This window comes from Centropristis striata, chromosome 14 (assembly GCF_030273125.1).
Source record: "Centropristis striata isolate RG_2023a ecotype Rhode Island chromosome 14, C.striata_1.0, whole genome shotgun sequence".
NCBI classification, from domain to species: Eukaryota; Metazoa; Chordata; class Actinopteri; order Perciformes; family Serranidae; genus Centropristis; species Centropristis striata.
Window position 1 is genome coordinate 21,155,879 of NC_081530.1, and position 27,973 is coordinate 21,183,851.

A 27,973-nucleotide genomic window follows, 5' to 3' on the forward strand; every position below is an offset into this window, starting at 1 on the left:
TGCAGGGAAAGCTATTTATGTCTGCTCTACTCTTTCAGGATGAAGATTAACTTTATAAATACCCTCAGATTTGTGTTTTTGGTGTGAAACCCACCGTAGAAAGCGTGGAAACCAGGAACCAGGAACCAGGAACTGATATCAGCTTACATGATGTTCAGGCTCAGATTAAGGTGTACAAACTGTGGCAGATTAATTTTTAAATGTGGGTTTTTGCTCCAGCAGCCTGAGGCAATGCAGCACTCAGCTGTCTGTCAGCTGAGCTGCTCCTGTGTCACAAGAGCAGACTTCAGGCCAAACACAATGTTTGCACAGGACATCTATGTGTAGTTAAGCAAGATTATAAATAAGATTTTAGGCAAAAGAAATTGCAAGTAAAGACAAAGCTGCAACAACTTCACATGAACGTCTTTTTCTAAGTCAATCAATAGATATTATTATTATTATTATTAGATATAATTTATTTGACAGTTACAGTTTCTTACTTTCCAGAATTCATATTTGTATAGAAAATAAACTCAGTTTTTAAGGCATGATCAATTGTTGTAAATCAGATTACCTATTCCAGTAATAGCTATACAATTCTCTCCAGATACAACGTTTAAAAAGGCTGATGTATTTAATACAAAAACAATCTAAAAGGATCATTCATTGTTACTTTTTTGTACCTTTACTGTACAAATATTTTAATAATAATTTGAAATAGTAGGGGTAAGATTTTAATATTGTGGTAATCCGAATACCCAATACCAGTGGTGGAAAAGTCATTAAGTACATTTACTTAAATGAAGTTGGCTATTTTAAAAAAAACATACATTTTCTTTTTTTGTGATTTATAAGCAAATTTATTAATGCACCAAAAAAGTGTAATCTAATAATATTTCTCTGAAATATGCCATTCTGCATAATTTACTTGTTACAGGCTATCTACACTGCTGTATTACTTTAAGGCTACTTCAAAATTTGAATGCATGAGTTTTATCCAGCTGTAACAAAGTATTTTACTTTTAGGCTACTGAATATTCAAAATGCAGGACTTTTAGCCTACTTGTAATGGAGTATTTCTACACTGCTGAATTGCTACTTTTGGGCTACTTATTATTTAAAATGCAGAACTTTTAGCCTACTTGTAAGAGTATTTCTTCACCGCAGTATTGCTACTTTTAGGTTACTAAATATTTAAAATGCAGGACTTTTAGTCGACTTGTAACAAAGTATTTCTTCAGTGCTGTATTGATATTTTTAGGCTTCTTAATATTTTGAATGCAATAGTTTTACTTGTAACAGAGTGTTTTTACACTGCAGTTTTGGTATGTTTACTTGAGTAAAAGATAATACTCAGGTAAACCGCACAGGTGCAAAGCTCAGCATCCCTCCCCTCTCTCCCACATCAGCACCACTCTGCGTCCTGCTGAGGTTCTTTAAACCGTCCAGGAGGGGGGAGAGAGGGGACGCCATCTTGTTTGTTTTAGTCGGAGGAGGGGTGGGAAAACAGACACCACCAGCCGCAGCAGCTGCACCACCGCGGCCGGCAAAACGAGAAAGGCTCCAAACGGCGGAGCGGTGAGTCATTTGGGTTCATGTTTGATGTGAATTTTATTAAATGTGACGGTGTTAAGGAGGCGCTGGCTCTGCGGTGCTCAGGTTTGGGCATGACAGCGGCTAACGGATAGCTTGTCCGCATCATCACCTGTTGTGACAGAGGGGGGAACGTCAACGGTTAACGTCTACGGCTAATGCGGTTTAACGTTATGTGTCTAACGGTCGTCTCGTTTGAATGACAAGCCTGTCTGGATTATATTGTTATATTTTCTTTAAAATGCTGAACAGTTACCTGTGTATAATGTCACAGTGCTGAAATGTAATGATAGTTTAATGTCTGCGTTTTGTGTAGCAGTTGCAGGTAAGTTACATCAAAATGTTCCAGGTATGGCTGCCATTACTGCTACCTAACGCTATCTAATAGGCATAACACACTATCCCATATCTATGCCCCCCCAACACCCACCCCATTACAGCAGTAAAATGCAATGTTTTTTGAATAATGTAATGCCTAATCTGTATATCGTCACCCTGTTAAAATAATCGCCTAACTCATTTTTTCAAGTTTAGGAGGAAAGACAAAAAAAATTACCAAAAGTGTAACATATGACATTTATTGATCATTTCACTCAAAAAGGATAACAAATGATGGCTATTGGCATAGTAATAACACTGTGTGTAAATTATGTAACTTACTAATAAATGACTTAGGCAATTTTTTGAACATGCCTTTGTGACTTAAGCAAGATATGGTAACACTTTATTTTGAAGGTGTCTACATAAGAGTCACACAAGCCTGTCAGAAACATGACATGACAAGTATCATGAGCATTAATGTTACTTCAGAGTGTCATTAATGTTCATTACACATCCCATGTCATGTTTATGACACGCTCATGTCACTCTTATGTAGACACCTTAGAGTAAAGTGTTACCAATATTAGTGTCAACTATAAAGCACTGATGAACTAAACTGATAACTAAACAATATTCCTCTAGCTCTTCTTTGCTGGGTCATTATCTGATGCCTATGAATGTGGTAAATTGTGCACAATACCACTTTTCCAGGTCTGATACCGATATGGCAACCTTAAGTATTCGGCGATACAGATACCAATACCAATACTGTCTTTTTCCCTTGAACAACTTAGTTGGTAAAAAAAAGTTTCAGAATCCAATTTGCTTAACCTGGCCATCTTAAAGCATCATGCTCTAACTGTGAAAAAAAACTACTCCCTGAAAGAAAGAAATACATTACCCACAACAATACCTCAATATCACAGTAATTGTTCATGTGACATGTGCTGCTCACCTCTCTCTACGGCCGGTCACCAGAAGTTTAGTGAAGCATCTACGTAATAGTTTAGGCTTATGGATCGGATTATACTTTTTTGTGTGATACCAATACTGAATGTCAGATCAGTGCATCCCTATTGAAAACAACATAATGAATGTTGACGATGAGAGGCAACATTTGGCTTTTGGGATGTAACGCAATATTCGTAAGGTAGGAATTTGGCGTAAACACCATAACTAATCTTGAAACCTATTTTTGTTATGACTTTTTCTGTGTCTGACGGAGTTGACATAACGCTAATTTAAATCCTCAGCTGCAAAAATTGCTATTTAAGAACAAATTAGATCACTGGGAGGTTGGACTGTTACTAAGCTTAATAGCCAATACTTTTTCCCAGTAATAGTTGTGAAAAACAATGTTATTGTCCTATTTTAGACAATTTAATACCATTGATATGATGATAATAGAATAGCATAACAATGCAAATACAGCATTGGTTTTTTTTGCTAATTCGGCTTATGCGCAGTGCCTTGCCGGTCTGGAAAATCCAATTATTTTGGCATCCTGGCTGAAATATTGGTGACATTCTTATGTAAACAAACAGGCATGTAAACACAACGTGCAATATCATGCGCTACACGGACATGACCATAACTTTTTCTGAGCTGGATAAGTCGTTATTGTAATTTTTGTGACAGGCCACAAGTGTTGCTGTGCTGGAGTAGAGTTCATGCCACTGAAGCTATGCCATAATAATTTGAGATCTAATTGCTCTAATTGCATATCTTAGTATTGTGTGGGATCCTTGATATGCAAGGAAGAAATACAGACAACAACCATAGTACAACAACCCTCTATAACAATGTTAGGGGGACCAATAGATGGCGATATTTCCCCAGTAATAGAACTTCTGCTCCACTGATTTGCTGGTTCATTCAGAGACACTGAGGGAAAATTACAAAAAATAGCAGGGCTCTGCAGTCCTGACTGGGGCAGTTTCCACACCAGGCAATGGTTTAGAAAACTCCAAATTAATCACTTTGTACCCTGCTATGAACTGCTGTCACTGCTCCTATTTAGCTAAGATAAGCATGTCTGCATCTTCAAAGAGTTTGCTTGAATGCTTAGACCATACAATGAATGTGTCCTTTTCAGCTGTCATGCTTTGTTTACCTAGTCAGTGTTGTGATTTAATCATATACAGTGTGTTGTTTTTCTCTTTGTGTTGTCTCCTCTCTCCAGGCCTCCCCTTTCCCCTTTCCCTTGTGGTGAGAAGGCGCTGAGACAATGTTTTATGCCCACTTTGTCCTCAGCAAGCGTGGTCCGCTGGCCAAAATCTGGCTGGCGGCCCACTGGGACAAGAAGCTGACCAAGGCACATGTGTTTGAGTGCAATCTGGAGAGCAGCGTGGAGAGCATCATCTCACCCAAGGTAATTTCTCAGGGTCTTATTTTTCACAGGAGATGATAGTTTTAATTGTACTTTTTTCCTAACCATATGTGAATATTTCAGACTGAACACTCAAAATCTAATTAAGAAAAAAAAATCAAGAAAGTTTTGTCGGCTTCTTTTGAACATGTTAACATATTTGAACTTTGATTTGATTACTTTATAATTATTTAATTCTAAATGTATTACTTTTCATTTTCATTTCTGCACATACCTCTTTATAGGTGAAAATGGCTTTACGAACATCAGGGCATCTGCTGCTGGGGGTGGTGAGGATCTACCACAGGAAGGCCAAGTACCTGCTGGCAGACTGTAATGAGGCCTTCATCAAGATCAAGATGGCGTTTAGACCTGGTGGGGGACAAAACAAAACTTATTAGTCACCTAAAACCACCACCAGTTTCATGTCCCTCGATAAAGATGTCAAAAAATGTATTTTCTAAAGTGTTTCTATGAGATGATATTTTCACATAAGTACATTTAAAATAAGAGCATGCAACATGTTCTTCTGGTGCAATGTGACAAAGAAAACAGATGAATGCAAACCTGTTTGCAATATTTATTGTGTACATACACATAAACAGAAGTATATTCCTTCACCACCACCCTATACATGCAAAAACAAAAATTCATATTTATACAGATACGTACCTGGAATTATAATTGTTAAAATCATTGTTAAAATCAACAATTTGTCCACCTGTTCTTGGTTTTCTATACTTCTACCCATCTTAGGATCTTTCCTAAAACTGCTCATATTCGTATAAATATTATCATTATATGTCGCATGCTATAACTCTCTTCCTATGCGGTGTTTCAGGTGTGGTGGATCTTCCAGAGGAGAACAGAGAAGCAGCCTACAACGCTATCACGCTGCCTGAGGAGTTCCATGATTTTGACCAGCCACTACCAGACCTAGAGTAAGTCTTCTGTCAAACTACCTCTTCCTGAGAGAATAGTATGTAGATATATACTAGAAGGTAGGTAGGGAAAAGGTCCAGTTAGATACAGGTGGCTCAAAAGCAAGGCACAAAGTACCATTGAAGATATGGCAACTGACCTGGTGAAAAGGGGCAGGTATATATACTGCAGCACTGATAAGGGAAAGTGGAAACAGGTGAGCAGGGGGGCGAGGCGGGTAGTTAAGGTAATGGAAAAGGCTGAAAGGGGTTACTGCAGGGCACCGGGGAGTGGCTGTAGTCAGGTGATGGTTTAAAACTGGTTGGAGAGGGGGTCTGTTTTAAATTGCATACTAACATACCATTCATTTATAATATTGAGTATGTAGTGCATTCCAACTGAATGGTATGTAGTGGCTTTGATGTATGCAAGAAATACCCGGTATCCTGGATTCTGAATACTCATTTGCCTTTGAAATAATACTGGAAATATGACATTGAGTGTAAGATTTAATGTTCATTTACATTCATGATAAACTATTTATTCAACCTGTAATGTCCTGTAACATTAATTCAGTAGGCAGCATGCATGACAAACTGATCCTATATCTGCTGTGCATAACGTTATTATACAATTGCAAACACAGCCAGGAAAAGAGAGGTAGAATGTGACAGTAGCAATTCTTGAGATGGCTCTTGCTCATGCTTTCTATATCCACATCTTACATATTTCCATATTCTGGGAAATGTAGGTAATCACTTACAAATGTTTAAAGAGACAAAACAAGTGAGCTCACAAGCACTTCACAAAATAACTGCTGGAAGGCATTGGATAAGCATATTTTAGCAGCATATTTCATCTTCTTCCACTACTCACCAGAAACAAATTGAATTTGAAGAAAACTGCTGCAAATACAAGATGAATATTGAATAAACGGTGGTGTGTTTTGTACAGTGATATCGACGTTGCTCAGCAGTTCAACTTGAACCAGAGCAGAGTGGAGGAGATCACAATGAGAGAGGAGGTGGGCAACCTCAACCTGCTGCAGGACAATGACTTTGGTCAGCATCTTTCCTCTGAGCATTCATGCTTTTTACAGTAATGTCAGGCTTGAGACTTACTTTTTGAACATGTACTTTTCATTGTTAGTTGACTCATGCACACTCCTTGCTATGTATGGTAAAGACATTCTTGCTTTGCAGCTGACTTTGGCATGGACGACCGGGAGATGATGCGGGAGGAAAGTGCGTTTGAGGTGGACATCATGGGAGTGTCAGCTTCCAACCTGCTGCTGGAGGCTGAGGGTGGAGCTAACCCCATGGCTGACAAGTCTAATCATCTGGAGTACGATGACCAATACAAGGACGACTTTGGAGACAACCCCATGGAGAGCAATGAGGGAGGCATGCTGGGTAAGATCCTGTCAATATTATAGGCATGGACACGACAGTTGATTTGAGACATGCCCAGTTTTCATCTTATTTCAGTTTTACGACATCTGTAAGTGGTACTGTACATCCCGTGTATATATAAAGAGAACTAGAAAAAGGGAAGGCAGAGCTCTGGGAAGTTGCTTAGTGGCACATGGCCAAAAAAAGCTCAACTTCTGTGTATAAATGACCCAGAACTTCCGCATCTCTGGGGTCCCTTCCTTTAACTCACCTCTCAACCACTCATTCTCAGGCATCGTCTCTGGATTGTGAATTTTACAACTTTTAGGACCTAATGATTTTATGACGGGCTATTTGAGTGTTCATACTGGTAAGTCGATGTACCTCAAAAAAACATTTCCAATGATTTACAGAAATCTCTTTACCCCCCCAAGCAATTATTTTTGGGCCAAATGGCATCATGTGATGGACCTGAAAATTTTAATTAGATGGTTTGGCCACGATGTCAAATTGCCTTCACAGACCAGCGCCGTTCCTCTTCACCACTCATAGCTGACATCTAACACGAAATGTGTGTTATGGTTGCTCTCATCAGGTTTTTTTGTGCAGCCATTGTTATGTTAAGGAATCTAGAAATGAATGCTGTCAATGACATCTCCTGTTAATCAAAGTGAATTATCTTGATTGCACTGATTGAATTACCTCATCTCTCTGCGTAGTGGACAAGCTGCTGAGTAACGAGGATGGAGGCGGCATCTTTGACGACCCTCCTGCCATCGCAGAGAGCGTGATGATGCCTCAGGACCACGGAGACGATGACGACGACTTCGATGCTCTCTCGGGTCAGTTCCACAAATAATCTCAGCAGTAGACCCTGAAAAAAAGAGAGAGACAGATTCTTGTAAAGCAGTGGTTTGGGTTGTGTACAATAAAAAATTGCCTATATAATGTGACGTGTATATCTAACATGGTGTGTTTTTAGCGGGAGCCCCGGATAGTCCAGACTCAGGCCCAACAGAGCCCCTACCAGCCATGGCTGACCAGACAGAACAGACCAACCTGGTTCACAACGAGGAAGAAACCTTCGCCCTGGAGCCAATTGACATCACAGGTAACACTGCTGGTTCAACATTTCTTGATTTCTTGAATTTTTAATGGCTTTTCTTACCTTTACATGAACATGATCTTGAACATAGTATCATACCGGATCCCATGTGTGGCATAGGGATACAAAAATCAGAGACTAGAAGCAGACAGAAAAAGCTAAAAACGTGTTGAAAATTATGTAGTGTCTTGCTTTTAAGTCCATGAAAATTTGTCTCTATACATTCCAAGTAGAAATCATTTAATCAATTTTGCTCCAAATATTACAGCTATTGTTTACTGAGCTGATTCATCTCTGTCTCCCTATGGACTGTGCAGTGAAGGAGACCAAGGCGAAGCGTAAGAGGAAGCTGATTGTGGACAGCGTGAAAGAGTTGGACAGTAAAACCATCCGAGCACAGCTGTCTGATTACTCTGACATTGTCACCACCCTGGACCTGGCACCTCCCACCAAGAAGCTGATGATGTGGAAGGAGACGGGAGGAGTGGAGAAGCTCTTCTCACTCCCTGCTCAGCCTCTCTGGAATGCAAGACTCCTTAAGGTAACAAAACATTAGAGATGCACAGTTCAGGGTTGATTGTGGAAAGCAGAATTAAAATACAATATCTTGTTCTTTTTGTCTGCCTCTAGATGTTTACGAGGTGTCTGACACCGCTGGTACCAGACGAGCTGAGGAGGAGGAGGAAAGGTGGAGAGGCTGATAGTCTGGATGAGTTCCTCAAGGATTTGGAGAACCCCGAGGTGCCAAGAGAGGAAACAACAGCACACCAGCAGAGAGACATCCTGGGTAGGAAATGGGTGTTTTTTGTCGCAGTCATAATAGAAACAGTGTAGCTATTTTCATTCTCATACATTACTAAAGACTGTATAAAAGAAGTCAGCGTGACATTTGTGGGCTACTGGTTTTAAAGCCTTGAGTTTGGCATTTTAGCCATTGCCACCTTGGTTTTTGGGAGCGAGAATTGACCTTATTTGGACAAGAGGGTGGAGGTGGAGGGGTTACAGCAAAACAAGATATTTTGTTCATGCACAGTTTTATTAACATGTACAGCATGTCAACATTTCTCTTCCAGACCAGACCATCATGGAGGAGGCCAGTGTTCTGCAGACTTCAGCAGTGGAAGGCAGCAGGACGACACTGGACGAGTCAGTAATGCCTCCTCCCTCCTCCCAGCGTGGTCTGAAACGCAAAGCCCAGGACACAGAACCAGCTCTGCCTGTGAGTACAGTAATAGTGACTATTTACACTGAATCAGGAACATCATTACACCCACGAGACTTTTCCCACATCTGATATTTCCACATATTTGATGTCAAGACTCTAATAACTCGTCTGTGTATCCTTTTCTTTCCCTAGATGGGAGCTCTGGACCAGCAGCAACAGCCGCAGGGGTCCACTGCCTCTAACGTGTCTCAGCAGCTGGAGACGTCCAGTGTGGATCTGCCCCCAGAGGAGACCACCAACATCAGCCAGCTGATAGAGTTGGACCTGCTCTGCGACAAGGACAAGAAGAAGAACGACGATGACTCTGATGAAGAGGTGAGATAGAAATACACAAAAACTTGCACAGCGCCCTTGTGAGATTTATATGTTTTCGATTTTTCCACTTTTTTATGGTAAATTAAGATCATTGACACCGATTCATATTGACCAGGACTTTACTATCATGAGCTTTTAATCAGCGTTTTTAACTGTGTAACTTTCGGTGTCAGGAGGAGGAGGTGCAGGGAGGAGACCAGGACCAGGAGGAGAGGAGGTGGAACAAAAGAACCCAGCAGATGCTCCACGGCCTGCAGGTCTGTATGTTTTCACACTTTACTGGAAGAACAGAGCAATATTTTGTACTATGTCCTTTTTTTTTTTTTAACTACATTTTGCCTGTAGTGTTATATATGACACGTTGCCTGTGCTTGCTTATGTTAAATGTGGTTTTTCCTGACTCCCTCTCTCACCTCCCCACAGAGGGTGATGGCTAAAACAGGCACCCAGTCGGTCGGCCTGCTGGATCTGTGCAGGAACAACAACAAGAAGCAGGCGGCTGCTAAGTTCTACAGTTTCCTGGTTCTGAAGAAGCAGCAGGCGGTGGAGCTGGTCCAGGAGGAGCCTTACAGCGACATCATAGCTACGCCTGGACCTCGCTTCCACATCATCTAGAAAACACAACTTTACAGTATGGAAAACAAAAACCTCTACAGTGTACACCCTGCACACAACACTGTTGTTGTGTTAAGTTTTATTTATTCAAGTTTGACTTTGTTTTGTGTATAATGTGGAGTTTTATCTTCTGTCTGCAAAAAAATCAAGCAGTGATGGGAGCAAAGACATCTTAATAACATGGTTGGATTATTAAGAGGTTTCTTCCACATACTGAGGAGATCTGTGACTCCAACATGGGCACTTTTCCCTTTTATTTATTTATTATTATTTATTGCATCTTATATTATTGAAACTTACTTTATAACTTAGTTAGTAGTTAAGTAAAGTGAGTACTGTGTAGCCCACTTTTTAGTTTGGAGTTGCTTTCTCCTCATTGTTTTTTTCAAGCAGATGTCGATAACTTTAATGAGCACTTCTTCCCTCTGGAAGCTGCTGCGTTGCACTGACATGGACCCAATTTAAAAGGAGTCTATCTTAAGATATGTTTACAGTGAGGAGTGATAACTCAGTCAACCATGTTACTAAGAGACTTGTCTGTCCCACCACTGCAGGAAAAAACAGTTCTCATGTACACTGACAATAGCCAAGAGGAGCATGCACTATATCCACAGTCTGCAAGATACATTTAAACAGTTAACTACAGTAGTGATGTGCAGACTCAACCAGCAATTAATCATTATATGACTGTAGTGTAGCACTTTAAGCATTACAAACTCCAAGTTGTCGTTTTTGCAAATGTGTTGCTTGCATCATCAACTGTTTGCACAAAATTATAGTTGTGTCCCAAATCCATACAACATACTGATGCAAAGCATGTGTGAGCATCTGCTGTGCACATTATTCTTCTGCAATCTGATGTATGGAAGAAGTAGAGGAGACGATGCTCACTGCTGGAAAAATTGAACAAATTATTACACCACTGGACTTTTTTTTCATATCTCTCAATTACATTGAGAGTAGCAGTTAAATGCTAGCGTTAGAATTAACAGACAGTACTGCTTTTTTTCATTAAAACTATTGGGTTACTTTTGTGACTTTATTATGCAATCATAAAATAGATTAAAAAGTAAAACTATCGACACTGCAAGAAAAAAATGTTTTATTGCATTTAAAATAAATGTATAATTAAAAATGTATTAAAAACATTTGGATTCAAAAGTATTTTTGGGGGATTTGCAAAAGAACTAATACATTTTTAATCACAAATGTATTTGTGTTGATAATTCTCTCAAATCTATTTTTCGATTGCTGACTGGAAGGTTTTGCTGTCAAGCAGATTCTGTTATTGCATAATAGTAACCCAATAGCTTTGCAGTTTGTATTCAATAACACATTGATTACTATTAAAATAATACTATAAGTGCTGTGTGATTTGTGATTGAAAATGCATTATTGCAAATCAAAAACCTTTGATTGTAAATCAGAAACTTACCTTTGAATCCGAACGTTTTAAATACATATTTAAAACATGTTTATGGAGTTTATTTTGATTGCCTTGTCGATAGATTTTCTCTCGCATAATAAAGGCAAAAGAAATCCCATATGAAACCTATACTATAAGGTTAGCTTATATAGTACATACTGCATATAACTAGTATATACTATGGAATTGGGACACAGCTAATAAAAAATAAAAAAAGCTTCAGTTTCAACCTATAGATGATGTAAAAACCAGTGGTCTGCCATACTTGCATGCTCTGTCCTGAAATACTTTATTTGGGTGGAATTGCTCCAGAAACTACATTTTTTTATTACCGTGTTGCTCTTTTATTCTTAAGAGACTTGAAGTTTGTGATAGATTAAATGTATCCAGTGTCCCTTTTATATATGGATAATCATTAAGCAACAACTGGGTGACATACAGTAATGTATAAGTTCTGACAGTGTAAATCAAGTAGATACTTGTTCAATATTAATTTATTAACATAACATATGAAGAGAATTCACTGCTTTTTTATTTAAGAGCAAAATGGATTTTTAATCTAAAGAATGACTTGATAATATCATTTTCAATATCAAGTGAAGAGTGAATGGATATATTTGTTATGAACGTGGTTGTTTGGACTTGGGAAAATACTGAAGATTCAATTACAAAATATTACAGTTAACAGGAAAAAAAAAAACTTGCAGACAAACAAGTTACTGAGACAACTCTTCTTATGCTTCTGCAGCTGACTGCATCACTTTTGGTCTCCCCTTCCATATGAACTGTATTTCATGTAATGTCTGAGTGCATCTTATATGCTGAACTATGTGCCTGTAAACCTGCTTTTTTATTTTGTATAAAAAGCCAAAACAAATCTTGTCAATCTTAAAAATAATGCCAGTTTCAGTCTTATGCCTGTAAGTCTTGAGTCCCGGAAACTGTTGCACATTTTTCAAAATAAAACAAATACAATAAGCAGTATTTTAAAATGTAATCATGTGATAAACGTTCATTTATTCTATGCTGTAAGATTGTAAATACAGACTGTGAGTCTTATTATTTAGGATTGGGATCATGGATATCTTCAAATAATATTTATGCAAGAAAAAAAAGTCCCTGTCTTCCTCCTGAACTATGTATTTGTAGCAACAGGAGCAGACATGTTGTCACCTCCTTCCGTCTTCTGTTTCTTGTGTCGACTCCTTTTCTTCTTCTCCCCCTGCTCAGTCTTCTTGGGTGGTGTCGGCCCGCCTTTCTTCTTCTTTTTCAGGCAGCTCAGAGGATTGGGGTTGCTCTGTTTCCTCTTTCTCTTCTTCCCCCGCCTCTCTCCGTCCTTCTGGCCGATGCCCTGCTCCTCCTTCAGGCTGCGGATGCTCTGCTGCTGGGCCGGGCTCACCAGCTCTCCCAGCTGGACGGCCTGGACGTGGTCGAGGGACGTCTGGCAGGGCTTGTCCAGCACGATGGTGTTGAGGATGATGTAGAGCAGAGGAACGCCAGGGATCTTCTTCAGGCCTGCAGTTAATGTGTGGTCCTGGAGAGTAAAAAAACAGCAGATTTGTGTAATCTGTGACATCAATGTAAATTCATATATTCTTGTAAAACCACAGTTACATCAATAGTCCTACATTTGGCCCTAATTTAGTTTACAACACCCATAACAAGGAACACCCTCTGTCAATAAAGTTAGCACTTTTTTATTAAGGAAACATATGCTGCTGCGGGAAACAAGGTGAGGTTATTTGCATGCAGTTTTCACCAGATTATGAATCCTTAGGTAAATTAATAATTAGGTGTAATATAATATGACACCCTTTCAATAAATCCAACAATCATTCAAGTTAAACAATTTCTACAAAAACAACATTTTAAGAGCTTGTGTATTAAACTGTTTGATTATTGTAGAGTCTAGTTTTAATCAATACTAACTGAACAATTTAACAAAAACTGAGCACTATAAACCTTATAATATAAAATAGACTTAATTGCCATCCCGCTATAAACAGTGCGGCGCAGTAAATAGAGGAACAAAACGGTTTCCCTGGTACAGGTGCAAAACAAAAAGACTGAACACATAGTGCAAACAACATAGAAAAAACAGGTACAGAACAAGATACAAGACAAGGGTTGACACAAGTAGTGCCATAATAAACATAGAAATGTACAACGCAAAAATAATATCACAGATAGTGCCAATAAAAGTAAACTAAAGTGCAATAAATAACAGTAAATGCAGTTCCTTGAGGATATTTATGTAGTAGAAGTGCAGGAAATTCAAGTAAAGTGAGGTGCTCTTAGATCGTGTTTCCCCTCGTTTAATTCTCCCTCTGGCTGGGGTGTGTATATCTGTGATGAGTGTTATATTTACCTGTGTTGCCACAAAGTAGTGGTGTGGGTTTGTGTCCCCCAGCATGGACAGCAGACACTCTGAAGCAGAAACAGGCTCCTTAAAATGTGGACACCTCCTCGCCTGAAACCTCTGCAGGATGATTTTGGCTCCATAAAGCTCTTTCCCCAGAGTGTCCAGTTCTTTCAGAGCACAGCTAAGAATAAAGAGTAAATTAATTAATATTATATTAACATTTAACCTGTATTTTCATATAGTGAGTTAGATGAATCTACTCACCTTGTGGTACACAGCTGCACCTCTCCCATCAGGTATTTGGGCATTTGTTCCTTTATCTGGATCTTGTTCTTCAAAGCCGCCTGACAAAAAGTCCCATCGATGAGGATCTGAAAGGGTTCCCTGAAGCTGAAGTTGTATTTGTAGAAACTTATAGTTTTCTTGGCTTGTTTCTGTCGCTTAAGCCCCATGGCGGCTGACTGGAGAAGTCAGATCTATATGTTTGCACGATAAAATGTCCGTTTGTCGCTGAAGATTATTCTTCCGGTTACATTGACTCGTTTTATGGCTGCCCTTTACTGAAATACTTGAATCATCACTATCAGATATTTAAGCATGGACGTTTCCAGTATACACAACACGCTTGCAGTGCCTGCTTCAAATGACTCCGGGCGGAAACAGGATGTAGGACGATGGTTCCGGTCAGGTGTTGTGTTCATAGACATATACATATGATATAAGATGTCTATGGTTGTGTTTGCCCCTCATATACAGTCTATGGTTTGCCCACTGAGATCGGCGTACACTTGCGGGAGCGCGGACAGCGTGAAGCCAAAATAACCAAACATTGTTATTTCTACGAACAAGTACTGTATAAAAGCGATATAAATTTCTTTGAGGCATCGGCTCACATTACATGCAATTTATTGAGGGAAAAAAAGGCTGAATATTTAAAATAGAAGATTTACTATAACCCCATATGGATATGAAGAGGTGTGTCTGTGTATACATCTTGAAAATAAATCGTGAGTTTTCCCATTAAAAATACTTTAATTCAAATATTTATACAAGGTGGGAAATCACTTGAATCCATATCTATCCTATTTAAGTTTTAGGCAGATAAAAATTTTTTGACTTTTTTCAACCTGCCACAAATTGTATCCTCTGTAATGTACAATCTCTACCCTATCATCAAGACTTAATTTTGTTAATATTTCAGATCTAACAACCTTGGTGAATATGGTTACTACTTACTCATGAAAATATATATATATTTTTTTAAAAGTAGTATAAATCAGTGATTGCAAATGAATAAACGTAATATATACATGAATTTAGCAAATGGCGATGCATTATTGTTATTATTATTAATAATAATGGTTATGGAAGAAGTATTCAGATCCCCTACTACAGGGATGGGCAACTTAAATGCTGGAGGGGGCCACAATTTTTCATGGACACTACCACAGGGCCACATATAGGACGGTGCACTTAACCAGATATGATGCAACTGCAAATAAACGTTCATCGCGCTCTTTTGCTCTAAACAAAAGAGCACAATGAATGTTTATCTGCCATGTAATGTTTCTATGTCATGTGTTGTGTGATGTTAATGTTGAGCGTCATCTGTTGAATGTACAATGATGTGAAAATGAATTTCCCCTTGGGGACAATAAATCTAATCTAATTTTAAATATGTTAACAGTGCAGTAACTTAACATAGTTCATGCTCAAATGCATGTATAACAGTATAAATAGGAATACAAAAGGTCTGACGCAAATAAAATAACACTTACTGCGATTTCTTTTTTCTTTTTTTTTCAGTGCAAGAACAGCAGACCAACATTAATTGCAAGAGGTCATTTTGTGCATTTTTACACTGCACTTTTAAGATTTCATGCTCAAATGCATGTAGTTGTACTGAGGGCCACTTCAAGTGAGGGTGCGGGCCGTATGCAGCCCCCCGGGCCTCCAGTTGCCCATCCCTGCCCTACTAAGTAAAAGTACTAATACAACACTGAGGAATTACCTCAAGTACCTCACATTTACTTGACTACAGTACTTGAGTGAATGTACTTAGTTACATTCCACCACTGTTTATTATTATTATTATTATTATTATTATTATTATTATTATTATTATGGCTGAGTGTTGATATTGTCCCCGCCCCTCCTCTGTGTTTTCCCCGGAAGCGGAAGTCCAGACCAGGTAGGTAGAGCGACAGCAGCAGCCTCGGTGTGGTGACACTTGTCGCCTCTGACTCACAGCCAGCGTTAGCTCGGGTCGGGCCCGGTTGGGTTAGGTTGGGTCGGGTCGGTACCTTACCTTCCTCACTCGCACAGTACATATTATGGCGGCCGCGGATCCCCGGTCGTCGAGTGACGGCGGGCCGGCCAGCAGAGGAGGATTCCCGGCCGGGGAGAGCAGCAACGACCGCGACGGGCCGGGCGGCAGCAGCAGCGGCGGCGGCAGCGGGGAGGGCGACCGGGAGCGAGACCGGGCCACCTTCGAGTGTAACATCTGTCTGGACACGGCCAGGGACGCGGTCATCAGTATGTGCGGACACCTGTTCTGGTAGGCGGGGAACGGGGGGAGTTTTAACGTGTGGCGGTGGTTGTTTGTTTGTGCTCAGCCCACCGGACCGGTCTGTAGTTTTCAGCAGTCTGTGCGGCCTCCTTTAACCGTCAGTTGGTAGTTATTTAACGGTGGAATCACGCGCCTTTAACGGTCGGTTGTTTCTACTCTAAGTGGGAGATGACAGCCGCGTAGATGGCTTGTTAGATACAAACTGAACAGGGTGGTGATCTGTTGTCAGTGCAGTGGAGATGATTGAAGGGTGGCTGAACTCTAACCCTCATTATAAACCGGGTTTATGGTGTACATGTCCTGGATGAAGGCTGGTCACCATATCGTCACCCTGTTAAAGTAATCGAATAACTAATTTTTTCAAGTTTTGCAGGAAAATTAAAAAAACTTCACCAAAAGTATGACATTTATTGATCATTTCACTAAAAAAGGATGTAACAAAGGAAGGCTATTGGCATAGTAATAACACTGTGTAAATTATGTAAATTAAGAGAAATAAATAGTTAGGCTTGTGTGACTCTTATGTAGACACCTTCAAAATTAAGTGTTACCATATCTTGCTTAAGTCACAAAGGCATGTTCAAAAAAAGCCTGTCAGAAACATGACATGACAAGTATCATGAGCATTAATGTTACTTCAAAGTGTCATTAATGTTCATGACACATCCCATGTCATGTTTATGACACGCTCATGTCACTCTTATGTAGACACCTTAAAAATAAAGTGTTACCATGTCTTGCATAAGTCACAAAGGCATGTTCAAAAATTGCCTAAGTCACATTTTATTTTGACTAAAGTCACACACTTGACATAGGCCATTATCTTAAAGGGGTAAAATCACATGATCTGATCAACTGAGGATGTAGGCGATTGTACCATAGGTGGCTGGTGTCATGAGGAGATGATTTAGGCAAAAAAAAACCAATTTTGACAAAAATTGACTTAGGCGATTATTTTAACAGTGTGACGATATTTTAACTAGAGCCTGACAGATACATCGGTTGACAGATGTTATCGGCCGATACTGGCATATCGGTATCAGTGTGTATGCTGTCCGATATATAATGCAGCTATTATTTTGTAGTTTGTTGTTGTTTTTATAGTTTGTTAGATAATGCATGCATTTGAACTCATGACAGACATTTCCCATTTCTAAGCAGTATACACTAAAGAATTCATCAATTAATTGAGATGAAAACAGGTTAGCTGCCGCAAATCAAAACAATAAATAAATCTGTAATAAGGGATAGCTGGAATTTTCCCTCTCTAAAATCATGATTGGCATCAGTCTCAAAATATCCATATCAGCCGGGCTCTAATTTAAACATTTGAAGGGCTGCAACTAAGATTACGTTCGAATTGAGAAGAATCGAACATTTCATGTACAGTGGTTATTATAATATGCCACAATACTGTAAGCTAGAGCTGAACAATTAATAGTAATTTTATATAAATAACAATGTTGACTTATGGGTAAAATATGCAAAACACAGGAGGGGTAATATTTGTCAAAGATAAAATGTAAAAATACTATTAGGGCTTGATACTAACTTTTTTTTTAAATCACATTTTGGGTGATGAAACCAATAATGTGGTAGCCATTTTTAGTCACCATATAGTCAGTAATTATGACGCTATGATGCAAAAAAGAATAATTCCCTCCAATATAATTTTTTTCCTCCACATTATTCACTGTACTGTAAAGCAAGGCAATATTTAACTGCTACATTTGAGAACCTGATACATCACAATTTTTGGCTTTTGCTAAAAAAAAAAAGACTAAAACGAGTAACTGATAATCAAAATGGTTACAGCTTTATTTTCTTTGTCCAACCAATAATCAATTGACAAATCCTTGAAGCTTAACAAAATGACACTATGATCCGCTCTGATCTTGTGAGGAGTTAAGTGTCTCAGCCCTCAGTGACTCTGGTTTGATGTAGGTCAAAGGTCACAATGGCTCACTCACACTCTCTGTGACACATTAACTTCCAGTTTAAACTCTCTTGGCTGCTGTGTATGACCGAGAAAGGACCTGATCCCAAAGCTGCTGATCAACAAACACGCCACTGTCAGGTTACCTAGTGCTAAAAACATTGTTTTATTAATTAGATGATAGGCAGAACATGAACTTGTATTTTAACTCCCAAAATATTCTCAGGTTCCAGCCTCTAAGATATGGGGGTTTGGTGGGTTTTCTGCATTTATAGTCATTGTAAAAGTAATATTTTTGTTTTTTTGATAGTTGGTTAGATAATGCATATATTTGAAAAGATGTAGGGAACTTGTGACATTTTCTAACAGTATACACTAAACAATTAATTAATCAATTAAGATAAAATAACTGCAGCAAATCAAAATAATGCAATGGAAATTTAACTTTTTGAAGAATAAATCTGCAATAAGGGATAGCAGTACAGGAATGCCCAGGATGCAGTACGTAAATGTAGAAACAGGATAGTTTGCTACCGGAAAGCACTGTCATGTTTATTTTTCTTTCATAAAACGTCCCGCTGATGTCCCTTGAATTAGTTTAGTAGATGCCTCAATAGTGAAAGTAACTCTAGGTTGCACTGAAACTAATACCAGTCCTTTCTCCTGCCTTGGTATTTAATCAAGTCTTGTGCAAGCCTCAACATTCAAACCACCTTGTGATAAACATCTACACATGCAAACAGTGACGTGTTTCAAGGCTCATTCATGAGTATTGACTGATGGACGTGCTAGTTGCAGGTTGAGGCTAATGTGAGATTAGAGCAAGGAGATTGGGGTCAAACCTAAAGGCATTATAAACAGTAGTAACATGTTAATGACATGCGTTGTGTAAATGATAAAGATCTGTTTGGGTGTTTTGGAAACAGAAACGGAGGCAGAGTTCAGGGATGCAGGTAGTAGGATGTTCTTGCTGTGAACAGTGTCAAGGTTTTTACTCAAAAACAAAACCTTCTGTGGCAAACGAACCAAAAAAAAGCAAACATCAGTTTAAAGCTGCATAAGAACAAACTATACAAGACGTCACATACAAAATGGCTTTTAATTTTGCCTAACTTAATGTTTGAAAAAAATGGACACCTGATCCCAAAGTCTTCATCAAACCTAAAATGAAGAATAACTAACTGGTGGACAGACAGTTGTGAGGTGGACAGTTATTGTTCTTACAGCTTAATTAATTGCTTTTTGTCTAATAAACAAGGAAAAAGTGTAGTTATACAAGCAACATTTCTTTACTAAAAGGGGCAGAGCACTGGGCTGGGCATGAGGAAAAAGAAGGATTACTTCATAGCTTTGAAGTGTCATTAGTGCAGAAATCCAAATATTGTCTAATAATGTTTCACTGTTGATTTGCTTAATATATGATCAGAGAAATTCCCCTCACAGTTAACGTGCAGTTGCATTAAGCTCCTGTGTTGAGGGAGCTGATGTAACGTGGTCGCTATGTTACACGTGTCCCCCCTCGACTCTCATCTTCTGTAACGTGATGAAACTCTCATGTAACTCTGAGCAAGGAAGAAAGCTGCTGACGTCAGATCACCTGCTGCAACTTCAAATCAAAATTGCAACTTTGTTTGCTTATTAATTGGCTAGTTGTTTCTATTTGAATTTTACAAAAATAAATACATTTTAAAATCACAATCCACCACATACATTTTTATATTTAAAATGGCATTAGCGCAAGTTAAACCCTTAACTTTTATGACAGCTTTTATTTAACTTTGACACAATTTCTTACCCTGGACAAACTTGTCTGGTATTCCCCCAGTTTCGCTGCAAAAAAAAATAGTTTGCACATTAGAAATTATTTATTTACTAGCACTCAAACTGCATTTTACTCTTGATTGTGTTGAAATGTGATAGAAGCCTTTTAGACTGCTTTTTAAACTTTCCCCAGACACTTTTTGTAGAACTTATTGCATTAAAATCACAGGGACGGGGTCTAAATTAAGTTGAGATAATCTGGTCGCTGGTTAGTACTTTCTGAAATCACAGAAACTGAAAGTTTTCAGGGGAGAGTTTGCAGGTCAGTGATTGGTCAAAAACACACAGAACGGCTGCATCAACCTGTGTACTGCTTTATTTATAAGACAAGGAAGTATTCTAGTATTAATTGAATACTGAATAATAGTGATTGACTTATTTTAGGAAGAGGGGAGAACATTTTTCTCTTTGTTTGATGACATTAAGTTAGGCTTTGATTTTCTATCAAAAACAGAGTGAAAAAGGGAAAATAAAATATTACATGATTGTATTACAGCAGTTACATTCAAAAGCACAAAACCATCAAACAGTGATTTACTGTGGAGACTTACGCTTGGTTTTATTTTCCTCATCTACATTTCATTGATAACATCACGCATTGCAGTGAGAGGTTGTTTTTGTTTTTTCAGTAATTTTCTGATTAAAGGTGCGGGCACACTGAACTGCAGGCCTAACCACCAGCAGCCCTCCTCATGGTGTCTTTTCATACGTCTGCGGGCTACTTTGCCTAATCTTTGCAGGCCTTTAGACCGCTATGGAAACGCAGATAATAAATGGGCTAAAGGAGCCTCTTAGTTCCTTTAAAAGTAGTCTCGGGACTTAAATTACCAGGAACTTCTTGGTTGAAATGCAGCTAGAAAAAGTATTCCGGAAACTAACAAATTCGTCATGAGCAGACCGCCCTTCACTGTCTCACATTTGAGTTTCAAAAGCAAACAGAAGGATGCCCTACTGGCAAACTGTGCAGGAGATTATAGAGGAATGATTTGTGTGAAAGAGACATTGGTGTCACCTAAATATTTTGAGGTTGTAGATTGAGCAAGTGACGTCTAAGCATTGTGTCTACTGATTAAGATCAGAGAGGAGTAACTGACAATTATCCGGTCTCAGCTTATGTTCCTATTCTAATTTAACATTATGGTTGCACACAATGGAGTGTGTGCGTTCACAGTCAGAGCTTCACTGAATGCTCGTTGAGCCTCTTATTGGAAATTAAGCAGTTAATTTCAGGTCACAAGAGCTGGGCTATACGTGTGGCCACATGTTAAATCACAGTTGAATGGGCTGTTGTTGTTAACTCAGGCCTTACGCTTTGTTCAGCTGTCTGTAGTTGCAGGAATGCCATTCTCAGCAGTGATCTGATAGCCACCGCTGCACTGATACTGCACACACTGAGCTCGATGCGTGTGGAAAAGCCTGCAGAGTTGCATTAAAATCGTGTTTTATTTTTGGGGTTTGTTCGTGATTGTGTTGAGGTCTTTGTTTAGGCCCTCCTGAGGCTGTTTTAAATGTTTTACAGTTGTTAAGTACTGAAAGTTCTGAAAACAAGTCCTGCCTGTTCCTCTGCAGGATCTTTTTACTTCTCTGTTCAGCTCTCAAAGACCCTCTGATAGAAACAGAGATAATAAGAACAAGTCAAGAAGAGACCATTTAAAGAAAAAAAAAAAAAAAAGCTTTAGTAATAAGATTTTCAGCCACATACTGTGATACACACGTTCTGTATTTTTCTTATCTTTTAGCCTTCATGGCAGGAACATGTTATCTTATAAAAGAGGTCTGCTTAGTGGACTAAACTTTCCTTTTGATTATTTTTTTCATGCTGAATAACTTATTCCCATGAAACTTATGAGCACATCTTGTAAACAAAGCAGTGCTTTTGCATGTGTGGGGAAACACGTTTTTACAGACCTGTCGATTTAAATTAACTAAAAGATTAATTAACAAGAAGTGTTAGACTTTTATCATGCTCAGCTGTTGGATAAACCCACCTGAATACCACCCACTTCACCTTTGTTTGTCATATATTGTATTGTAGTTTATCTGTTGTGTCATCCTAAGCTAACTTATTTCAACGTTTCTGTGCACAATTCAATTTCTGTAAATAACTATAAAGGTTAAGACACAGAAATACCTCAGTGTTCAAGCTTTCTTGTTTGGCATTAAACTGGTGCGACGCTTTCTCAAACCTGCATCCTGCACTCCCACAATGCAGCAGCAGCAGGTCGGCATGGCCAGCAGCCACACAGGCACTCTGGCTGCTGACGACAGATGGAGCCAATTAATACTAACGATGGGGAGCAGGGACAGGTTTAATCAGCCACCTCGTTAGGAACAGGTTGTTCGGGGGCAGGTGGGCTTCCGTAGGTGGGAGATTCACAGGTGACGCAGGGTAAAAAGAAAGTACTAAGAGTTTCAAAAACAGTCTATCTCTTGAGATTTATATGATTAATATGCTCAATTGTCTTCAGGATTTGTTGTGCTGTTATTGAAGCAAGCAGCTGAGTTTGCAAGAAAAAGGAGCTATTGTGAGAATGCAAATTAATCTTTTTTTTCTGTTTGTCTCCGTCTCCACAGCTGGCCCTGTCTGCACCAAGTGAGTATTTCTTCCGTCATGTCACCCATTGTTTTGTAAAACTCGTTAAACAGTCAGACAGGTGTTTTCATTACTCAGACTGATTAGACTTTAGTCAGGTTCAGGTTGGGGAAGTGTGACATCACCAAACTATGTCGTAATGAATGTTGGCTCTGGTGAAATGAGCTGAAATCAGCAACAATTTCCCCAGCTTGATTTGTTGTTTGCGTCATTCACAGTTTCCATGCTGAGTCGTGGCTTTTTTGCCTCCAGCACTCAGCAAGTAAACCTCAATGTAATCAGCGTGAGGTTGTGTTGTAACACACTTGGAAACTACACCTGTCAGTTGACTTAATGCAGCTTAAAAATGCTAATGCACTTAATGCCTCTGTTTACTGCACTCTGAGCTGTACGTCGCTCTCACTGTAGCAGCGTAAACACGACATGCATTCAAGTAGAGATTAAAAATGATTGCAACCATTTGTGGGAATATACTTACTGCTTTTGTTGTTAATGTGCTGCTGTGTCCTCAAATCTATTCTGGTAAAAGTCACCAGATTAAAGCAACCACAAGAAAGTTTCATTTTGTGTTGATTTTTGCGCCCCCTTGTGGACAAAAGTGGTAGAGTTTCCATTATCACCACCACCTCGTGTCGTAAGCATCATGCTCTGGCTAATGCGTGCATTTGTTTTGGAAGCGAGTGAAGGAAAGACTATGTAAGATTAATAACTGTGATATGAACATGGTGAATTGAAGTAAACTTTTAGACATCAATGTAAATTCATATATTCTTGTAAAACCATTTTCGACATAAAATCTAAATATTACATGCATGTCTAGGAAGAAGAGGGCTCATTCAGGGTCAGTTTTGAATCCTGCAATTATTTCCAGATGGTTTCTTATAATCCTTAAATGATTGTGAATTTAAGAGGGGGGGGGCCCAAGGACTTGAACGTTTTTTTTTTTTTTAATTAGACATAAAGGCATTTTTTGCATTTTGCTTTATTTTTTTGTTTCTCCTCGCTGATCCTGCCCAAGCATAAAGACACATCTCCTCCTTCCATTTATCTGACTAACACACTGCTCACTGGCTGGAAAATGTAATCATAGCCCCATCTGGTCTGCAGTTTGTCTGATTTTGAGGGGACCCAGGGATTAAGAAAAACTAGATAGAAATAGCCAATTTTCTCGCTGATGGTCTTGTTTGCTTCTGCAGGTCATATTGATTAAATCAACCGTTTCATAACCAGTTAAAAACTGCTTGTACTGGGGGTGGTCCGTAGCGTAGTGGTTTACACAGGCGCCCCATGTATAGAGGCTACAGTCCTCGCTGCGGTGGAGCCGGGTTCGAATCCGGCCTGAGCTCCCTTTACCGCATGTCCTCCCCTCTGTCACCCCCTTTCTATCTGTCTCTCACTTTCAATAAAGCATGTGAAAATGCCAAAAAAAATAATCTTTAAAAAAAAAAAAAAAAAACTGCTTGTACTTGTTTCAAATCTATTTTTAACTGCTGCAGCACACGCCTTTCTTAGAAAACATGAAGCCAGTATTTAGACAGTTAGAAAGGGGGTTTATCTGATCTGTGTTAAAAACATTTGTCATCTGTCGATGTTTGTTGCTCCTCTCAGTGGTTGGAGACGCGGCCCAGCAGGCAGCAGTGTCCTGTTTGTAAAGCGGGCATCAGCAGAGAGAAAGTCATCCCGCTGTACGGCAGAGGGAGCTCCAGCCAAGAGGACCCCAGGTACACACACAGTTTACATCTGTGTCTGTGTGGAGTTTACATCTGTGATAGCTTTATGGCCGCTTCATGATCCGATGTTTCTGTCCAGGTTGAAAACTCCACCTCGGCCTCAGGGACAGAGAACAGAGCCAGAGAGTCGAGGCGGGGTGAGTCCCCATTCACATTCACTTATTTGGCTCATAATAAGTCTGTTTTATGTTGGGTTTTTTAACTTTATCTCTGTTTTTGTGCCAGATGTTTCATGGTTTCGGTGACACTGGCTTTCACATGTCTTTCGGCATCGGTGCTTTCCCCTTCGGCTTCTTCACAACAGTCTTCAACGCCAACGACCCCTTTCACAGAGCAGGTAAACACCGGGGACACTAATTGTTTTCTCACTGGTTGAGAGGGAGAAACTTTCTTATTGGTTTGTTTGAGAGAGAAAATTACACGTGCGTTTTATAAATCACTAGTTGTGTTTCTACCAACTGATTTCTATGCACATTTTGAAGATTTGCATGAAAAAAAGCTTGACGGAAATGCCAACGTTCGATAAAACTTTAAAAAATGTGCATAAAAGTTTTCATGCTCGCTTGAAGTTGTGAGCGAGAAAAAAATGGAAATGATTATTCAGAATAGGTTCTGACGTAGCGAACATTTAACTCAGACCGTCTGCCGGTCAAGACGAGCTGACATGAAAAAGAACAATTATAAGTTGCCCATTTGAATCCATTTCCTGGAGACTTTTCCCCATTTTCTCTCGTAGTTGTTGGCCAAGGTCGGCCCAATTATCAACATCTTTTGTTGTTGCTTTTTCTCTCCTCTGTCTTCTCCCGTTTACTGACGGATGAGCCTACAGCAATACATTACACTGCAGAATTCACTCTAAACCAGTTGATGGAAACGTCTCTTATTCAAATTTTCTTTAATCAAAATTTTGCTTCAAAAGTTGCTTTGACTTTATTGGGAACACGGCTATTGTCGGCCTTATGGTGGTACAAATGGTTTTTGTAAAAAACAGAAACTTTTAAATTACTTTCTTTGTGGTATTTATAAAAATACATTTAGTGATCACTGCAGAAACATTGTGATTGGAGTATTTTGATAATTAATGGGTAAAACTGTTCCTCCAGGCGACAGAGATGAAAGCATGGCGTCCCGTGAGACGCTCGTTATAACCTTTCCCACCCTTCTTCTCTCCTCCCATGTCAGACCAGTATGCAGGTGATCACCAAGGCAATGGGAACCTCAACAACGGCAATAACAACTGGCAAGACTCCCTCTTCCTGTTCGTGGCCATCTTCTTCTTCTTCTGGCTGCTGAGCGTGTGATGGACGGCGGACAGAACGGACGGATGGTTCGATTGATGAGCAGGAGGGAGGAGCGCAAAATAAAAACAAAAACTCTCACACACTTAAACTCCAGCCACAGACACACACACACACTGACTCATTATACATTTCCTAGCAGGTACTAACTTGGGAGAGAGAGGTATTGTGTTTGATCCCAAAACAAGAAATACAGGATTTATTATAGATGTAATGTTTGGTTTCTCCTCCTGGCAAAAGCAGATTCATTTTTTAGGATTCTCAGCCCCGCCCACCTGCTTTGTTGATTTTGTTTATGCAAGAAACACTGGAAAGTCACGGTGCGTGAATCCAAAATAATAAGTCATGTTGGCCCTCCCTCTCTACATGCACCTGTAGATATATGCACACAGAACATTGAGACAGTATTAAGTGTTCAGGAGGAGCTATGTATTTAAAGGATTTTTTTTTTGGTGTATAAAAGAGGTGGGTGGAGGATATTTCGAGGCAGTGACTAATTCTGTTTTGGGTTTTTCACATTCCTCTTGAAGGCTTGTGGTTGTGGAAGTGGGGTTCAAACAGAGAGGAGAGGGAAAGGGATGAGACAACGTAGTTGTTACTTTAGCAGCTTTTCTTACTCTAAAAAGGCCAAAGAGTAGCGGATCAGTCATATACGATGTCGGGAGGGTGAAAAATGTGATTGAATTATGTTCCTGTTTACAGTTTCCTCGTGAATTGAACTCCTACAATTTGCAACTTACTCTTGAAAACTGACGGACAGATATAGCACAGATGGATTTTTTTATATACATTTGTCTTAAAACCTGCCATTGCACTGTGAAGTCATTTGTAGACAGAGATGCCCTAAAGGTCGGAGCGCGTTCTGTTGTTTAACCACTTGTTGCGTCTTTTCCTCACAAAACTGTGCAAACATGGAGAAGCGTATCATAAAAGGGCAAATTTGGGAGAATTTTGCATTAAAATGAACAAATTGAGAGAGTAAAACACAACTGACAAACAGTTTGTTAATTACAGAGCAAATTGTCTGATAAAGTAGCTCAATGAGGTGCTAGACAATACATCATGACGGCAGAGTCGATAAGTGAGGAGAATCCTTTGAGTTAGTCGTGAAAATCTCGGCACGCTAAGAATTTACAGGAACGACAACAGTTCAGTGAACCGTCACAGTTGATTTGTTCTTTTCCTGACTGTATGTCTGTGTGTCTGAGTGAGTGTGTAAACATTATATATTTGTATATATGAATATTGTAAATGCTGTTTTTACGTGTTTTCTGAGTGGACGACCAGCCACAGAGGGAGATAGAGGACGAGATGAGCGAATGGGCCTCGAGATGCTTTTTGTAAAGTGAGAAATGATCTGGTTCCTGGTTTTTCATTAATTCCTTCCTTTTACTTGAGAAAAGGCTTGCAGCCCTAGTTAATAACTCTTCTGCCAACTTCTCCCATTAATAAAAGTTTGTCCTTCCCTGCTAATGTGATTTCATATGAGGATATTTTTTCTCTCTTGTAACTGACTTTAAATTAAATGAAAGATCTGCCTTTTACTATACAAACTAAAGCAGTTGAGCAGCGTTAACTAAAGTCACACACATTCGTCTTAAAGGGATAGTTTGATTTTTTTTTTTTAAGTGGGGTTGTAGTGAGGTACTATCATCACTAGATGACTGTCAGCACGGCCCAGTTTGGAGAGGCAGGCAGTCGTACCGACAAAAAAAGCTAAGCAATGTACTGCTGTGGACTGAGGCAGCAGGTAAAGTTTATTTTAGCCACCTAAAAAATCTACATTTGTACCCTTTAATTGGAATATTCTCAATGCTTTACCTTACAGCCTGTAACGGAGGGAAACTGAAGCCGTTATATCGATCAAAGCCACTACACTTCTTCGAGAAAACCAGTAATTTCACCTCGCAAAACACAGGAGTTGCTGGTCTACTGCTGCCTCAATCGGTTAGTTTGTTTGTGTTATTGGGTGACTTCTGTGTTTTAAAGGGTTAGTTTACATTCACCAAAGTCACAATAACACAAACAAACTGATTGGTGCAGCAGCAGTTGAGCAACTCCTGTGTTGTATGAGGAAATATTTGTGGTTTTGTCAATGGAGTCTTCGGCAGCTTTAGTTCTCTGTTGTTACAGGCTGATTGACAGCAAGGTAAAGCTCTGAAACGATTATAAATATAGTGTGCACTTAAGCTGATATTGATTATTTATGGCAGTAATTACTTGAGTCCCGTGTTGGTACTCTGCCTAATCATATCTGGTGGTGTGCTGACTAGCATCTACTATAGACACTACACTAACTATGGACAAGTACCTCATACAACCACACTTCAAATAATCAGAAATCTCACTTCGTTATAACTCCACACTTCCAGATTTCTTTTCATTTTCTGACTCTTCAGTCC

At 39.3% G+C, this 27,973-nt stretch overlaps 3 protein-coding genes across 4 annotated transcripts; 2 read left to right on the top strand and 1 right to left on the bottom strand.

Moving 5' to 3' along the window:
• The first annotated feature begins 1,456 nt into the window (after window positions 1-1,456).
• Window positions 1,457-12,243, top strand: rad21b (RAD21 cohesin complex component b). Of its 2 annotated transcripts, none has more exons than XM_059350166.1 (14): window positions 1,457-1,560; window positions 4,079-4,267; window positions 4,510-4,639; window positions 5,106-5,205; window positions 6,140-6,246; window positions 6,388-6,597; window positions 7,296-7,418; window positions 7,559-7,687; window positions 7,999-8,222; window positions 8,312-8,468; window positions 8,755-8,900; window positions 9,039-9,221; window positions 9,395-9,478; window positions 9,645-12,243. In XM_059350166.1, the coding sequence occupies exons 2-14, from the start codon at window positions 4,124-4,126 to the stop codon at window positions 9,834-9,836; spliced, it is 1,929 nt and encodes a 642-aa protein (XP_059206149.1). In that variant the 5' UTR covers window positions 1,457-1,560; window positions 4,079-4,123; the 3' UTR covers window positions 9,837-12,243. The 2 variants fall into 2 exon arrangements, with proteins under 2 accessions (XP_059206149.1, XP_059206150.1); XM_059350167.1 differs by lacking the exon at window positions 1,457-1,560 and adding an exon at window positions 1,741-1,900.
• Window positions 11,741-14,370, bottom strand: utp23 (UTP23 small subunit processome component). The gene is made up of 3 exons (XM_059350168.1): window positions 13,889-14,370; window positions 13,631-13,805; window positions 11,741-12,796 (listed from the first exon to the last, which is right to left on the bottom strand). Exons 1-3 carry the CDS (start codon window positions 14,074-14,076, stop codon window positions 12,398-12,400), a joined length of 762 nt encoding a protein of 253 aa, XP_059206151.1. The 5' UTR covers window positions 14,077-14,370; the 3' UTR covers window positions 11,741-12,397.
• A 1,460-nt stretch (window positions 14,371-15,830) lies between these two features.
• Window positions 15,831-27,969, top strand: rnf5 (ring finger protein 5). The gene is made up of 6 exons (XM_059349585.1): window positions 15,831-16,181; window positions 22,525-22,543; window positions 24,152-24,264; window positions 24,353-24,410; window positions 24,499-24,610; window positions 25,456-27,969. Exons 1-6 carry the CDS (start codon window positions 15,958-15,960, stop codon window positions 25,572-25,574), a joined length of 645 nt encoding a protein of 214 aa, XP_059205568.1. The 5' UTR covers window positions 15,831-15,957; the 3' UTR covers window positions 25,575-27,969.
• The last annotated feature ends 4 nt before the right edge of the window (window positions 27,970-27,973 follow it).